The sequence below is a fragment of the Callithrix jacchus genome, chromosome 5, assembly GCF_049354715.1.
Source record: "Callithrix jacchus isolate 240 chromosome 5, calJac240_pri, whole genome shotgun sequence".
Classification (NCBI taxonomy): Eukaryota; Metazoa; Chordata; class Mammalia; order Primates; family Cebidae; genus Callithrix; species Callithrix jacchus.
In genome coordinates, this window is record NC_133506.1 from 66406681 (window position 1) to 66422605 (window position 15925).

Sequence of the window (15925 nt, forward strand, 5' to 3'; positions counted from 1 at the left end):
CATACACACGGGCTCTCAGCAGAGGCACAGAAGAATATTGGACACGTCGCTAAGCTGAGGTGGGAAGTCAGGCAGAGCCCATGGGAGGGGAACCGCATCCTTGACTGGGAGAACGGCTTGAAGAGCTTCTCACCAAGGACTGCACTGAATCCCAGCAAGGCTCTGCCCCCTCTCCCACAGCCATGCCCTGGAGGACACAAACACCATGGAAAGCACCACTTAAGCACTCAAAAGTAGCCTGGAGTGGAAGACAAAAGGTCCCACGTGAGAAAGCTGGCAAGATGTATGGAGCAAATACAAAGTCTGGACAGGACCGTCCACATTAAGCAGGAGCAAAATAAAAAGGGACGTTAAAGCAACAATACAACACACAACAATGCATGAAAGTGAAAGGATGGGGAGGCAGAAGCCATTCAAGAACCCACTGGAGAAGAAAGCAGAAGCCAAGAAAAGAAGCCCCGCTTCACAAAGTAAGCACAGTATAAATGCAACGAAGTAACAGCCAAAAGATGAGCTCAAACAAGAGATGAAGAAGTAAGGGGAGCTTGAGCAGCTAAGAAAAAATCAGAACAGGCCGGGACGGTGGCTTACACCTTTAATCCCAGCACTCTGGGAGGCTGAGGTGGGAGGATCACCTAAGGTTGGGAGTTCGAGACCAGCCTGACCAACATGGAACAACTCCGTGTCTGTCTCTCTGTGTCTCTCTCTCTCTCTATATATATATACAGAAAAAATCAGAACAAAATCAATAATATTATACATCTAACAATTTATAAAGATTGAGGAACAGAAGAGAGAAAGCTAAAAACTGTAGTCTTATGTTGGAAAACCCTGAGGCAAGCCAATGCATGCATTTAAAAAAAGGTTAAAGTGCCGAGGCGGGTGGATCACGAGGTCAAGAGATCGAGACCATCCTGGTCAACATGGTGAAACCCCGTGTCTACTAAAAATACAAAAAATTAGCTGGGCATGATGGCACGTGCCTGCAATCCCAGCTACTCAGGAGGCTGAGGCAGGAGAATTGCCTGAACCCAGGAGGCGGAGGTTGCAGTGAGCTGAGATTGCGCCATTGCACTCCAGCCTGGGTAACAAGAGTGAAACTCCGTCTCAAAAAAAAAAAAGGTTAAAGTGAACTAATAGAAAACAGTATTAAGGAATAACACAGAGAAAAATTTCTTTAAAAGAACTGAATCTGCAGACTGAAAGAGCATATAACATGCCAGGAAAATTAAAAAAAAAAAAAAAAAAAAAAGAATATGGCCAATTGCGATTGAGACAGCCTGGTTAAGTACTAAACCTGAGGCATAAAGAAACAAATCTTCAGGAATATAGGTAGAAAAAGCAAAGCTTTTTAGCCGGCCACAGTGGTGTGTGCCTGTGGTCCAGACTACTTGGGAGGCTAGATGGGAGAATCACCTAAGCCGAGGAGGTACAAGCTGCAGCCAGTCCTAGTAGTGCCACCGTACTCCAGCCTGGGCAACCAGAAATAAAATAAACCTAAATAAAAAAGATAAAAAAGAAAAGCCTTCCACAAGGGAGGAAATCGAATCAATCCGGCCTTAAGACTTCTCCAGATCCACATTCAATGCCAGAAGACAAGATTCTGAGGTAAAGCCACATAACCTAAGGACAGACAGCCAGGCAAAGCTGTCACTCTAGCATAAAGGCCAATAAGCTGATAATGGGGAATACAGGATTAAAGAGCCATTCCATAAAAAAGTTCTTGAGGGGGTCCAAAGTGGCTCCCGCCGGAGGTCATGGCGCTCGCGAAGGCGAGGTCATCAGTTCAAGGTTAACCTGAGCAACCTCATAAGCTCAAACTAATTGGCAAAAAAAAAAAAAAAAAGTTCTTGAGTGAAATCCAACCCACCTAGACATCAAAATTAAAGAGGTAGGAAAAAAGAACTGGAGAAAATGTAAGAGTCCTAAAATCAGTGTAACAATTTTTAAAAACCAATTACTTGAACCTCTTAGTACTGTTGATAGTTTTTAATCTTTTGTTGTTGTTGTTGATGTTTTGCTTTTTTTTTGAGACAGGGTCTTACTCTATTGCCCAGTCTGGGGTGCAGTGGCACAATCCAAGCTCATTGTAGCCTTGACCTTCCAGGGCTCAGGCAATTCTCTCCTCAGTCTTCCGAGTAGATGGGACCACAGGCACATGCCACCGTGCCTGGCTAACTTTTTTTTTTTTTCTTGTAGAGACAAGATCTCACTATGTTTCCCAGGCTGGCTGCAAACTCCTAGGCTCAAGTGACCTCCCTATGTGGCCTTCAAAGTGTTGGGATTACAGGTGTGAGCCACTGCACCTTGCCTAAACTAAGTCATTTTTTAGCAATAACAGTTCTGTTCATCATTGTGTCTCTAGCATGCAGCAACCTGTCTGTGTACAACATATTCTTTTTCTAAGTTTGTTTTATTTTTTCAGATATGGCTTCTTGCTCTGTTGCCCAGGTTGGAGTGCAGTGGCATGATCACAGCTCACTGCAGTCTCAACTCCCAGGGTCAGGGAATCCTCCCACTTCAGCCCCCAAGTAGGGAGGACTGTAGCGTGTGCCACCACACCTGGCTAATTTATTTAAAACATTTTTTTTTTGTAGAGACAGGGTCTGGCTATGTCACTGAGGCTGGTCTCAAACTCCCAGCCTCAAGCAATCCTCCCACTTTAAGCCCCCTCAAGTGCTGGGGTTATTGGTGTGACCTACTACATGTGGTTCCACATATTCTATATTGGCTAAATACAGCATTTAATATAAAAAAAATTCAAGATTGCCAAAAAAAAAAAAAAGCAGCATTACAAAATAATTATCACTTTCTGCTGTAAAATAAGGGACTTCTTTTGAGCCCAGGTGTGGCGGCTTACACCTGTAATCCCAGCACTTTGGGAGGCCAAGGTGGGCAGACTGCCTGAGCTCAGGAGTTCGTGACCAGCCTGGGCAACATGGCAAAATCCTGTCTCTACCAAAAACAAACAAAAAAAGATAAGACACTTTTGGGGGAAATCCTAAAAATACTGCTTTTGAAGAAACTAGAAATAATAAAATGTCTGCATTCTACTTTAATCTTCTGCTCTGAAATTTCCAACTTCTTTCCATATCTCTCTTCCATTGGTGCCATGTGTCACCTACCTGAGTTCTTTGAGATGGAGTTTCACTCTTGTTGCCCAGGCTAGAGTGCAATGGCACAATCTCGGCTCTCTGCAACCTCCGCCTCCCGGGTTCAAGCGATTCTCCTGCCTCAACTTCCCGAGTAGCTGGGATTATAGGCGCATGCACCACCACGCCCAGCTAATTTTGTATTTTTAGTAGAGACAGGGTTTCTCCATGTTGGTCAGGCTGGTGTCAAACTCCTGACCTCAGGTGATCTGCCCGCCTCAGCCTCCCAAAGTGCTGGGATGACAGGTGAGAGCTGTTGCGTCCCGCCGCAACCTGAGTTCTTAACTGAACAGATGCAAATTCTTAGGTGAAAACTCACAACTGTCTTTTTTACTCCTAATTGAATTCTGGCAACCGATATACTTTTCTGTTCAAAATCAGTTCCCACTCTACAACACAGTAAGACAGAAAGAAGCACACCACATACCTTCCGTCTTTCAGGGTGTTCACAATGAATCGGTTAACCTGGCAAACGCAGTTGCTGGCCAATTGTCCTTGTTCAACAAGAGTGTTCAACTGTGTGGCCAACATGAAAGCTGAAAGGCAGAGATTTCTTTAGCCTCCAAAATCCTGCAGCCTAAAGAATCTGAAAGCTACTCAACCTGTGTTGGCAAAGAAGAATAATGCCTTAAATGTCCCTGAAATTAAAACCAGTCAGACTCTGCAGAGTGAAAAACTATCTATTTTGCTGGCTGTTAAACATTTGCCGCTACTCTTAAATGTGTGAATTTGTTGAAGTGGCCAAAATCATTTTTAAATTCTCTCCTTTCTCTCCTTTACAGCTTCCAACACAAAAATAAAACTCCAAAATAGGAAAGTATAGGACAGCTAACCCATCATACTCACTAAATGTCTAAATGTCAATATCATTCTTAGGGAAATTAATCAGAGAAAACATAGAACACCAGTTAGAGAAAATTAATTAAGCCAAGTGGCAGCTTCCCACCACCTCCAGTCTCCTGACAGAATGATCTCTGCCAACTGCAGTTCCATCTGAATGAAGGACACAGCCAGGCAAACATGGACCTCACAAATTATGGCAACCAAAGGGCTGGGTGTGCTTTTATCACTTAAACACTCACACATTTCTAGATGGATACCCCATACTTACATGACAAAGTGTTCAATCCATCACTCATGAGCAGTCGATAACGTGGCGGACTGTTCCCTGTGGTGATGGGACGGATGTTCTAAAACAGAAAACTTGATTCATTAGCCAGCATGTCTGCCCTGTCCCCAGGGATAAGTACACCTCAGTGGCAGGAGAGTGGCTTTGCCATTAGTTCAACACTAACTGAACTGTTTGCCCATTCTCTTGACACCTAAATCCAGGTAAAAGAAAATTGGATTTGATTATTTTCCCACTAACCTCTCTCCACAAACATTATTAAACGCAATACAGAGGGAAGTAAAACGAGCTGCCTATACTCTGTGTTCTCAGCCATGACTCCAATTTGGCTGAAAATCAATTACAAAAAAAAAAATAAATAACCAGGTACCTGGTATACACAAGGTGCTGTGTAGTAAACATGCTAACAATACAAAGTGAACGAAAAGAACCCTTGTCCTGAGGGGCTGACAACTGGGGTGGAGATGGACACAGAGGGACGTAAGTAACATGTGCACATGATGATGAGGTGGCAGAGCCGCACCTTTATTCCCACTTGAAAGAGAGCAGAAGCAGGTCTCCACAGGAAATGAAACCTGTACCCACAGCCTCCAACTGACTGGCAGCTAGAGTGAGTGCAGCAGAGAGCCCATCAGACTGGCAGCCTGAAAATGTGCAGGCATGAGCCCACATGCTGCCTCCATTTTTTCAAACTCCCACTGAAGTGTGAGAACCCCTTAAATAAATGATGTGTTAACTGAAGAATTTTAAGGAGATAAGTCCATATTAGATCTATCTCTGGAGGTCGTATACAAGGCCGACGTGAACCAGACAGACCCAAGGGCAGAAAGGCAAGTAGCACCACAGTTGTGTGCCAGCAGTGGAAAAGAAAAGCAAGGCCAAGCCTTAGATCTGAGCCTCCAAGACAGTGGAACTCGGCAGCTGACATAACATTCTTTTCAAAACGCCTGGCTCCTCTCTCAGGGTTACAATGTAGACTGGCCTATTTTCTGTGACGATGGGGGGAATTTCCTAAAGTGGACAAATCTGTCTGTCCTTCATTGAACAGAATTTATAATTCTATGGCTACAAAAAAAGTTGACATGAAACATATGTGGGTACTTACAATGACCTGGAGCATGGGTTTGATGGATGTATCCTGCTGCTGCATTATGACCTGAAGGAGCAAAAAACAGATTTGTGTGAGATATGTGCACAAATCATGGTGAAAACGACATGTTTCCATAGTTCGGTATTTGGAATAAACTACAGATAAGATTGCTAAAAGAGCCTATTCAGAGCCTGTCAGCCAAAATGTCTAGTTTACCACACTGGACAAATCATAAAATAGTAAGAGGGAGATTCGTGTTTTTCAACAAGGATCTATTCACTGCATTTCTAACACTGGAATCACAACAGCACATGAACTTCCCTCCAGTGTTCATTAACAGGGAGTTAGATAAGTAAATCCTATATATATTAAAGTGACAGTAAGGGAATATGAGGAACAACTTTATAAACAACCAAGATTAAGTGGAGAAATCCCTCAAAAAATACAAATTATCAAAAGTGATACAAAAAAGTAGAAAATCTGTATAGCTCTGTATCTATTAAATATAGCAAGACTCTGTTTAAAAAAAAAGAAATCTTCAATAAGATAGCAAAGCAAATCCTGCACTATATAAAATGGATAATATGTCATGACCAAGTGTGATTTATCCAAGGATGGCAAGGTTTACTCAACATCTGAAAAATCAATGTAATTTTTCACATTCACAGAATAGAGAAAAATCATTATCAACTGAATAGATACAGAAAAGGCAACACTTATTTATTATAAAGTCTCAGCAAACTAGGCATAGAAAAAATGCTTAAACTGATAGCTAACATCTACAAAAAAAATCTAAGTCACCATCATACTTAATGGTAAAAGACAATAATATGCTACTAAGATCAGGAATCAGGCAAGGATATACCTCTCAGCACTGTATTCAATGTGGTATTAGAGGTTCTGACTAATGCAATAAAGCAAGGGAAAAACAGGCATAAAGATGAAAAAGGAACTGGCTGGGTACGGTGGCTCATGCTTGCAATCCCAGCACTTTGGGAGGCTAAGGCAGGCAGATTGCTTGAGGTCAGGGGTTCGAGACCATCCTGGCCAACACGGTGAAACTAAAAAGTTTCACCGTGTCTGTACTAAAAATACAAAAATTAGCTGGGCATGGTGGTGCATGCCTGTAATCCCAGCTCTTGGGGAGGTTGAGACAGGATAATCACTTGAATCTGGGAGGCAGAGATTGCAGGGAGCTGGGATTGCACCACTGCACTCCAGCCTGGGTGACAGAATGAGACTTCCTATCAAACAAAAAAAAAGATTAAAAAGGAACAAATAAAACTTCCTTTATTTGCAGGCAGTATGACTGTTTACATAGAAAATCCTAAAGTATCTATAAAAACTAATAAGTTGATTTAGCAAGTTTGCAGGTCACAAGGCTGACATGGAAAAATCACTTGTATTTCAATATACTAGCAATAAACAACTGAAGAACGAAATTTTCAAAAATGCCATTTAAACACCATCGTGTGTGTGTGTGTGTGTGTGTGTGTGTTTTGAGATGAAGTCTTACTCTGTCGCCCAAGCTAGGGAGCAGTGGTGCAATCTCCGCCCACTGCAACCTGTACCTCCCGGGTTCAAGTGATCCTCCTGTCTCAGTCTCCCAAGTAGCTATGAGTACAGGCACCTGCCACCACACCTGGCTAATTTTTACATTTTTAATAGGGATGGGGTTTCACCATGTTGGCCAGGCTGGTCTCGAACTCCTGACCTCAGGTACTTCACCTGCCCTGGCCTCCCAAAATGCTGGGACTATAAGCGTAAGCCACCATGCCCAGCCTCAAAAGTAAAGCATTTACATATATTTTAACAGTACATATGTTAAGACCTGCACTCTGAAAACTACAAACAAGACTGCATGCGGTGGCTCATACCTACAATCACAGCACTTTCGGAGACGGAAGCAGGAGGATCACTTTAGCCCAGGAGTTTGAGACCAGTCTGGGCAACGTAAGGAGACCTCGTCTCTATAAGAAATTAGCCAGGCATGTGGTGCACACCTATAGTCCCAGTTACTCAGAGAGCTGAGGGAGAACTGCTTGAGCCCATGAGGTCTAGGCTGTAGTGAGCCATGATTGTACCACTGCACTCCAGCCTGGGTGACAGAGCAAGACCCTGTCTCAAAACACACACAAATATCTGTTTTCATTTCTTTTTCTTTTTTTTTTTTGTTACACTTTGTTTCTCTGTACTTCAATGGATGCAAAGGGATCAGCAGTTTGGGAGGCTGAGATAGGAGGACTCCTTGAGCTCAGGAGTTTGAGGCCAGCCTGGCCAACATGGCAAAACCCTCTCTACAAAAAATACAAAAATTAGCTGGGCACACGCCTGTAGTCCCAGCTACTCGGGAAGCAGAGGTGGGAGGATTGCTTGAACCTGGGAAGCAGAGACTACAGTAAGCTGCGATGGAGTCACCATATTCTAGCCTGAGTGACACAGTGAAGCCCTGTGTCAAAATAAAGAAAAGAAAAGAAAAAAAAAATGAGCTGGGCGTGTTGGTCCCAGCTACTCAGAAGGTAAGGTGGGAAGATCACTTGACCAGGGAAATAAAGCTGCAGTAAGCTATGACCACGTATGTCACTGTGCTCTAGGCTGGGTGACTGAGAGTCTGTCTAAAAAAAGAAAAAAGAAAGAAAGAAAGCTGGAGGCCAGGCACAGTGGCTCACGCCTGTAATTCCAGCACTTTGGGAGCCTGAGGCAGGAGGATCACTTGAGGGTGGGAGTTTGAGACCAGGCTGGAGAACTTAGTGAAACCCTATCTTTACTAAAAACACAAAAATTATCTGGGTGTGGTGGCGAATGCCTGTTATCCCAGCTACTCAGGAGGCTGAGGTAAAAGAATCACTTGAATCCCGGAGGCAGGGGTTGCAATGAGCGGAGATGGCACCACTGCACTCCAGCCTGGGTGACAGAGCGAGACTCCATCTCAAAAAAAAAAAGAAAGAAAAAAAGAAAGAAAGAGAAGCTGGAGGATTTACAACACCAAATTTCAAGATTTACTATAAATCTGCAATTTTTATGACAATGTAGTATTGACATAAGCATCAACATAGAAATGAATGGCAGAACAGACATTCTAGAAACAGATATACACATATACAGTCGATTGATCTTATCAAAAGTGACAAAGTAACTCAATGGAATGGGATAGTCTTATCGATAAACAGGCTGGAACAACTGAGTATCTATATTAAAATAAAAGATCTATATATCATAAATAGTAAACCTGAAATGCATCATAGACCAGAAGGCAAAGCTAAAACTATAAAACTCCTGGAAGAAAATACCACTATAAAAGATTTGTGACCTGGGGTAGAGTAGGGAAAGATTTCTTAGGACACAAAAACACAATTCTGCAAAAGCAAAAAAAAACCCTGATAATCTGGATTTCATCAAAATTTAAAAGTGTACTTCAAAAAACAAAATTTCAAAAAAGAAAAGGCAAGTCACAGATTGGGAGAAAATGTATGTTTTAACAAAAGACATATCAAGAACAAAGAATTATTACAACTCATTAATAAGCACAGAACCCAGTTTTCTGGGTTTTTTTGAGATGGAGTCTCGCTCTGTTGCCCAAGGTGGAGTGGTGCTGTGGCACGATCTTGGCCCGCTGCAACCTCTGCCTCCCACGTTCAAGCAATTCTCTGCCTCAGCCTCCCGAGTAGTTGGGATGACAGGCACAAGCCACCATGCCCAGCTAATTTTTGTATTTTTTAGTAGAGACGGGGTTTCATCATATTGGCCAGTGTGGTCTTGAACTCCTGATCCTGACCTCATGATCCACCCGCCTCAGCCTCCCAAAGTGCTGCAATTACAGCTGTGAGCCACCACGCCCAGCCATAAAACCCAGTCTTTAAGTGAAAAAAATATGTGAACAGACACATTACAAAAAAAATATACAAATGGCCAATGAGCCCATGAAAAGATGCTCCAAGTCATTAGTCACCAGAAAAATAGAAATTAAAACCATAGTGAGATACCATTACGAATTCACTAGAAGGGTCAACATCAAAGACTGATGACCAGCAAGGATATGGAACAACTAGAATTCTCATAACCACACAGGAAAACTTTGGCAGTTTCTTATAAACATTCAGTCACCTATGAACATTACGCTTCTAGACACTTGTCCCGGAGAAATGAAAACTTATTTCCACAAAAAGATCTGTACTTAAACGGTCATAGCATCATTTATAATTGCCAAAAGAAGAAAATAACCCAAATGTCCAATAATAAGTAAATATTGTGTTATAGTCATACAGTGGAATACTACTGAGCAATAAAAAAGTGCAAATTAGGGCCGGGCGAGGTGGCTCACACCTGCAATCCCAGCGCTTTAGGAGACTGAGGTGGGTGGATCAGGAGGTCAAGAGATGGAGGCCATCCTGACCAACATGGTGAAACCCCGTCTCTACTAAAAATACCAAAATTAGCTGGGTGTGGTGTCACGAGCCTGTAGTCCCAGCTATTCGGAGGCTGAGGCAGGAGAATTGCATGAACTCACGAGGCGGACATTGCAGTGAGCCGAGATTGCGCCACTGCACTCCAGCCTGGCACCTGGCGACAGAATGAGACTCTGCCTTAAAAAAAAAAAAAAGGTGCAAATTACTGAATTAACATGGATAAATCTCAGAAACCATTTTGGTCCAGAGTGGTGGACTGTGCCTGTAATTCTAACACTTTGGGAGGTCAAGGTGGGAGGATTACTTGGGCCCAGGAGTTCCTGATCATCCTGGACAACATACCAAGATCCCATGTCTACAGAAATTTTTTTTTTTTAATTAGCTGAGAGTGGTGGCCCGCATCTGTAGTCCCAGCTACTCAGGAGGCTGAGGTGGGAGGATGCCTTGACTTGAGTTCAGGAGGTCAGGGCTGCAGGTGAGCCATGACTGGGTCACTGCACTCCTCCCTGGGTAACAGAGATCCTACTTCTGAAAAACAAAAAGTTGCTGAAAGAAGCCAGATATAAAAGGGTAGATATTATTTGATTCCATTTATACAAAGTTTTAAGAAAGTCAAAACTAACCCATAGAGATAGAAACCAGAAGACTGGTTGCCTAGGGTGAAGACAGAGGTGGGGAAGGAGGAGGAACTGCACATTAATGAAGTATTCTGGGGCATTGTGGTTAGAGGGGTGCATACATCTGTCAAAGTTCATCAGGCTGTACACTTAAAATAGGTGCAATCACACTTGTAATCCCAGTACTTTGGGAGGTTGAGGCAGGCAGATCATCTGAGGTCAGAATTCGACGAGACCAGCCTGGCCAACATGATGAAACCCCGTCTCTACTAAAAATATAAAAATTAGCCAGGCACGGTGGCACATGCCTGTAGTCCCAGCTACTCAGGAGGCTGAGGCAGGAGAATCAATTGAACCTGGGAGGCGGAGGTTGCAGTGAGCCGAGATCGTGCCATTGCACTCCAACCTGGCAACAGAGCGAAACCCCATTGCAAAAAGAAAAAAAAATGTGAATGAAAAGAAATTGGTGTCTCAATTTAGCCTAGTAGGAGAAGTCACAAATGAGCTGAGATATGAAGACTGTATTTGCCAGTGTTGGGAGGAGTGAACCACCCAGGCAGTGGGCAGAGGGAAAAGAATGTTCAAAGGCCCCATGGAAGAAGGTAGGAGTATGGAATATACCAGAAATCTAAATTAAAAAAAAAAAAGTGGGGTGACTGGAGAGGAAGAGAGAACAGGAAGAGAGAATATGCTAGGGATGGGAATGGTGGCAGGAACGCAGAGTGGAAGTGAGCAGTCCAGGCAGAAGATGACGGTGCCCGTGTGGTTGGAGAGCAGCAGACAGTCTTGAGAGATCCACGTGGAGGTAAAATACACTTCACCTGGACTGGACGCCAGGTGGTGCAGAATATAGAAGGAATGATTTCTCAATTTCTGGTTAGCACTGAACAGATAATGGTGTCATTCACCGGGATAGGGATCAAGAGGCCCAGACTTTACCAAGATAACGAATTTGCTTTGGGATGTGTATATTGAACTCAAATGCCTCTGAAGCATGAAATCAGCAGACAGATTACAGAAGTTCGTCTTTTAGAGTAAAGGTGGCTCCGTATAAAATTTGTGAGCAATGACATATATTAATAGATGGCAATGAAACTGCTTTGGGGTCAGCCACAGTGGCTCACGCCTGCAATCCCAGCATTTTGGGAGGCTGAGGCGGGCAGTTCACTTGAAGTTTGAAGTTCGAGATCAGCCTGGCCAACATGGTGAAACTCCATCTCTAATAAAAACACAGAAATTAGTCAAGTGTGGTGGTGCACAACTGTAGTCCCAGCTACTTGGAAGGCTGAGGCAGGAGGATCAATTGAACCCGGGAGGCGGACGTTGCAGTAAAACCAGATCGCGCCACTGCACTCCAGCCTGGGGCACGGAGTGAGACTCTGTCTCAAAGAAAAAAAGAAAAGAAAAAGAAATCGCCTTGGGAGTCAAGAGGGCCTATAGTAAGCCTGGAGTCAATAAAAATTTGCAAAGAGGGGCCTGCAAATAAGACGGGGAAAGACCCGCCAAACCGAGCCACTAAAACTCAGTGTTTTAGTGTGATCAGAAGGAAGCGGTGCTCAAACGCAAACGCTACTGAGAACTCAGGTAAGCCGAAAACGGAAAAGTGCTGGATTTGGCAAATTGGAGGCCACTGGTAACTTCAGCCAGAGTTTCCGACAGCGATCAAGGAGATGGCTGGAGTGGGCTGAAGAGTTCATGAGAGGCGAGGAAAAGAAGTGGCTGAAACCAGACAAATAGGAGCTTGCCTGTAGTTAGGAAGAGACAGAGAAAGTGGCCGCAGGTGGAAGATGGAAGGCAAGTGTGTAGTTAGTTCTTAAGTACGAAAAACGTGAGCATGTTTCAAAGACGATCGGAAGAATGCTCTGAGGAGGAGTGATGACTGGAGGGGCGCCCCGCGTTCCCCCACCGTCCCCCACTTCTCCCTCGCGTTCACCCCCTTCGCCCCGGGCTCCCCTCCCCCTCCCCACTCCTGCAGGCTCCCGGGCCGCAGCCACCCGGATCCCCCGGCGCCTCCTCACCGCAATGGCCCCCTCACTCAGTTGGCCGACCATGGCTCCTCCGCACCGACTCCCGCGCGAACCCCTCGGCAACCCGAGCTTCCCACCGCCCCGGGTCCCGAGCGCTGCGCAGTTACCCGCCTGAGGGGTTGCGCGCGCCGTTCCCGCCCCCGACGTGCGCGCGGCACAGGGGCGGGCCCGGCGCTGCGCAGCCGCCGCATTGGCCAAGGCGCGGCCCACGTGACCCTCTCTCAGTACCGAGCTAGGCGGGGCGGGGCGACGCCACAAGGGGTGCGCCTGGAGCTGCGCGGGCGCGGGGAGAGAGCTCCGGGCCCAGTTCCGGGCGCCGAGGGCCGGCGTTCGGAGGCGTTCCCGCCTTGGCGTGTGGTGGGCGCTCGGATTGGCAGCCCAGGGGTTAGAGCTGCTCCCCGAGACCTCTGCTGCCAAATGTGGTCGCAGCAGTGACTCGGCTCCTTCCTCCAGCGGCGCGGGGCTGACTTCCCGCCCGGGTCAGACCCTGAGCTTGGCACCTGCAGGGGTCTGCGAAGACCTGGGCCCGATCCTCCGAGGAGAGTACAGTCTGTGAGGGCAGTCTATGCCGTGAGTAGCCCTACCTCCAGGTGGACGTGGGACAGCAAATGTGCATCATACAGCTTAGAAATAATGGCCGGGCGCGGTGGCTCACGCCTATAATCCCAGCACTTTGGGAGGCCAAGGCGAGTGGATCACGAGGTCAAGAAATCGAGACCATCCTGGTCAACATGGTGAAACCCCGTCTCTACTAAAAATACAAAAAAATTAGCTGGGCATGGTGGCGCGCGCCTGTAGTCCCAGTTACTCGGGAGGCTGAGACAGGAGAACTGCTTGAACCCAGGAGGCGGAGGTTGCGGTGAGCCGAGATCGCGCCATTGCACTCCAATCTGGGTAACAAGAGCGAAACTCTGTCTCAAAAAAAAAGAGATAATAAATGCCAGAAGGCTGGGCACGGTGGCTCATGTCTGTCATCCCAGCACTTTGTGAGACCAAAGTGGGTGGGTCACTTGAGGTCGGAAGTTTGAGACCACCCTGGCCAACATGGTGAAACCCCCTCTCTACTAAAAATACGAAAGTTAGCTGGGTGTGGTGGTGCACACCTGTAATCCCAGGTACTTGGGTAGCTGAGGCACGAGAATTGCTTGAACCTGGGAGGTCAAAGGTGTTGGAATCACAGCTGGGAAATCAGGGAAGCATTCTCAGAGGAGGTGCCATTTGCACACCGTCGAAGACGTGTGGAGGTTTTCCAGGTGGACTCCATAAGCGAGGATAGGGTTGGTGCGCAAAGCGTGAATAGCCTATGCGAAAATACCGGAGAGGCAGAGTAGTCTGGCAAGCCCGACAGCAGTGAGTGGCTGAGTATGCAGGGGTGTAGAGGGAAAAGTGAGGCCTAGAATTAGAAGGTCAGCCAAGGGGTAAATGAGAACGGGTTCGACCTGGGCGTCCTGGATGCTAGGAGGAGCACTGACTTCTTAGTGTTGGAGGCTGGATTGAGAGTGGGAGTGGTCCCAAGGGCAGGGACACTAATTACGACCCTCTGGGAAAAATACCAGACAACAGATGGTAAAGACTTCAAGCGAAGAAATGGCCTATGGGTTCAAAGAGGACGCTGAACTATGAGAGAGAAATAGCTGTTAATTGAATAGTTGTTGGGGGGGGGAGAAAGGAAAATCTGGATCTGTCTCAAGTTTCAGAGTTGAGAAACAAGGCGGGATCAGGCCGGGCGCCTTGGCTCACGCCTGTAATCCCAGCGCTTTGGGAGTCTCAGGCCAGCAGATCACCTGAGGTCAGGAGTTCGAGACCAGCCTGGCCAACATGGTGAAACCCCGTCTCTACTAAAAATATAAAAAGTAGCCGAGTGTGGTGGTGCACCTGTAATCCCAGCTACTGGGAGGCTGAGGCTGAATAATTGCTTGAACCCGGGAAGCTCAGGTTGAAGTGAGCTGAGATCACACCATTGCACTCCAGCCTGGGCAGCAGAGAGAGAAGCTGTCTCTCAAACCACACAAAAAAGGACACTGGGGGGATCTAAGAGGACACAGATGGTAGCTGTTTAGTCTTCCATCTTTGTATAACCATCACCTGTACGGTGCCTGTGATAAAGTAGTCTTTCAGTAAATGTTTCTGAATGGAAGGGTGTTGAGCAAATTGCTGTGAGATAATAGAGATCCTTTCTTAGTGGATTATGGTAAAAGACCACAAGAAGTGATTTTATTGCTTCAGGCTTCCTTGAATGAAGTCTTGATTTTCTGAATTGTGCATTTGTAAGATTCCCATTTTCTTCTTCATTTTATAGCTTTAGAGCAGCATGGATCTGCCTGTGGCTGAGTGGAAATCATACCTACTTCAAAAGTGGTCTTTACTCCCGAAGTCCATTCAGGTCACAGTTTCTACAGCAGAGACTTTGAGTGATGTCTTTCTTCACTCCTCTTCACTTCTTCAGTAAGTAAATAGAAGCCTTAACAAGGGAATTCTGATCTGAAAAATGTCTTGTTTCGTCAGTTGCTCTGAAGAACTCTCTCTCTTTCTTCTTCTTAAAGATGGAGTCTTATTATATTGTCCAGGCTGGTCTCAAATTTCTGGACTAAAAGCAATGCTCCCATCTTGGCCTCCCAAGGCGCTGGGATTACAGGCCTGAGCCACCATGCCTGGTCCAGTAATACCTCTTTTTGATGGAAAATGCCTGAAATGCTTTTCCTGGTTCCTATCTATTCCAGCTTGCCCTGGGAACTAATTACCCTCTGTCATCCTTCAGGATTAGCTGGGTATTTCCTCAGGAAAGCCCTCCCTGAGCCTCAGCTGGGCCGTCTTCACTTTTTGTACATTTACAACACTGTGTGGTGATGTTCCTTTCTATGTGTTTGTGCTCTTTTGACTCATGCCTGTCTTCACCACTGGATTGTGAACTTCATGAGGGAAGGGACCATGTTTGTATTTGTCTGTTGGTTTTTTTTGAGACAGTTTCTCGCTTTGTCCCCCAGGCTATAGTGCAGGGGCGCAATCTCAGCTCACTGTAACCTGGGTCTCCTGGGTTCAAGCGATTCTTGTGTCTCAACTTCCCAAGTAGTTGGGATACAGGTGCACACCACCATGCCTGGCTAATTTTTTTTTTTTTTTTTTTTTTTTTGAGACAGGGTCTCACGCTGTCACCCAGGATGGAGTGTTGTGGCATGATCTCAGCTCACTGCATCCTCCACCTCCTGGGTTCAACCAATTCTCATGCCTCAGCCTCCCAAGTAGCTGGGATTACAGGCACATGGCACCACACCCGGCTCATATTTTTGTATTTTTAGTAGAGACAGGGTTTCACCATGTTGGCCAGAATGGTCTTGAACTCCAGCCCTCAAAGGATCCACCTACCTTGGCCTCCCAAAGTGCTGGGATTACAGGCGGGAGCCACTGTGCCCAGCCTATTTGTCTATATATAGACAAAAATAGTGCAGTGTCAAAAAGTAAGTGCTCAGTAAACATTAATTGAATGATAGTTTGGTAATGTACATG

General features: G+C 45.7%; 2 protein-coding genes across 14 annotated transcripts in view; one reads left to right on the forward strand and one right to left on the reverse strand.

The window, feature by feature from the left end:
• The window catches only part of RPA1 (replication protein A1), a 57438-nt gene extending 44876 nt beyond the window's left edge, over nucleotides 1-12562 (reverse strand). For all 5 annotated transcript variants that reach the window (XM_035299400.3, XM_008996363.5, XM_017972205.4 and 2 more), the window contains exons 1-4: nucleotides 12413-12562; nucleotides 5387-5437; nucleotides 4264-4342; nucleotides 3580-3688 (exon numbers count right to left, since the gene is read on the reverse strand). In XM_035299400.3, coding sequence (XP_035155291.1) covers nucleotides 3580-3688; nucleotides 4264-4342; nucleotides 5387-5437; nucleotides 12413-12445 — 272 coding nt within the window. In that variant the 5' untranslated portion in view covers nucleotides 12446-12562. The remainder of the gene's footprint in view (nucleotides 1-3579; nucleotides 3689-4263; nucleotides 4343-5386; nucleotides 5438-12412) is intronic.
• A 115-nt stretch (nucleotides 12563-12677) lies between these two features.
• SMYD4 (SET and MYND domain containing 4) overlaps nucleotides 12678-15925 on the forward strand; it is a 45378-nt gene continuing 42130 nt past the window's right edge. For all 9 annotated transcript variants that reach the window (XM_078372469.1, XM_035299402.3, XM_078372467.1 and 6 more), the window contains exons 1-2: nucleotides 12678-12991; nucleotides 14721-14866. Coding sequence is in view for 5 of the 9 variants with exons in the window: in XM_035299402.3 (XP_035155293.1) it covers nucleotides 14733-14866 (134 nt within the window). In the remaining 4 variants the exon portion in view is untranslated. The remainder of the gene's footprint in view (nucleotides 12992-14720; nucleotides 14867-15925) is intronic.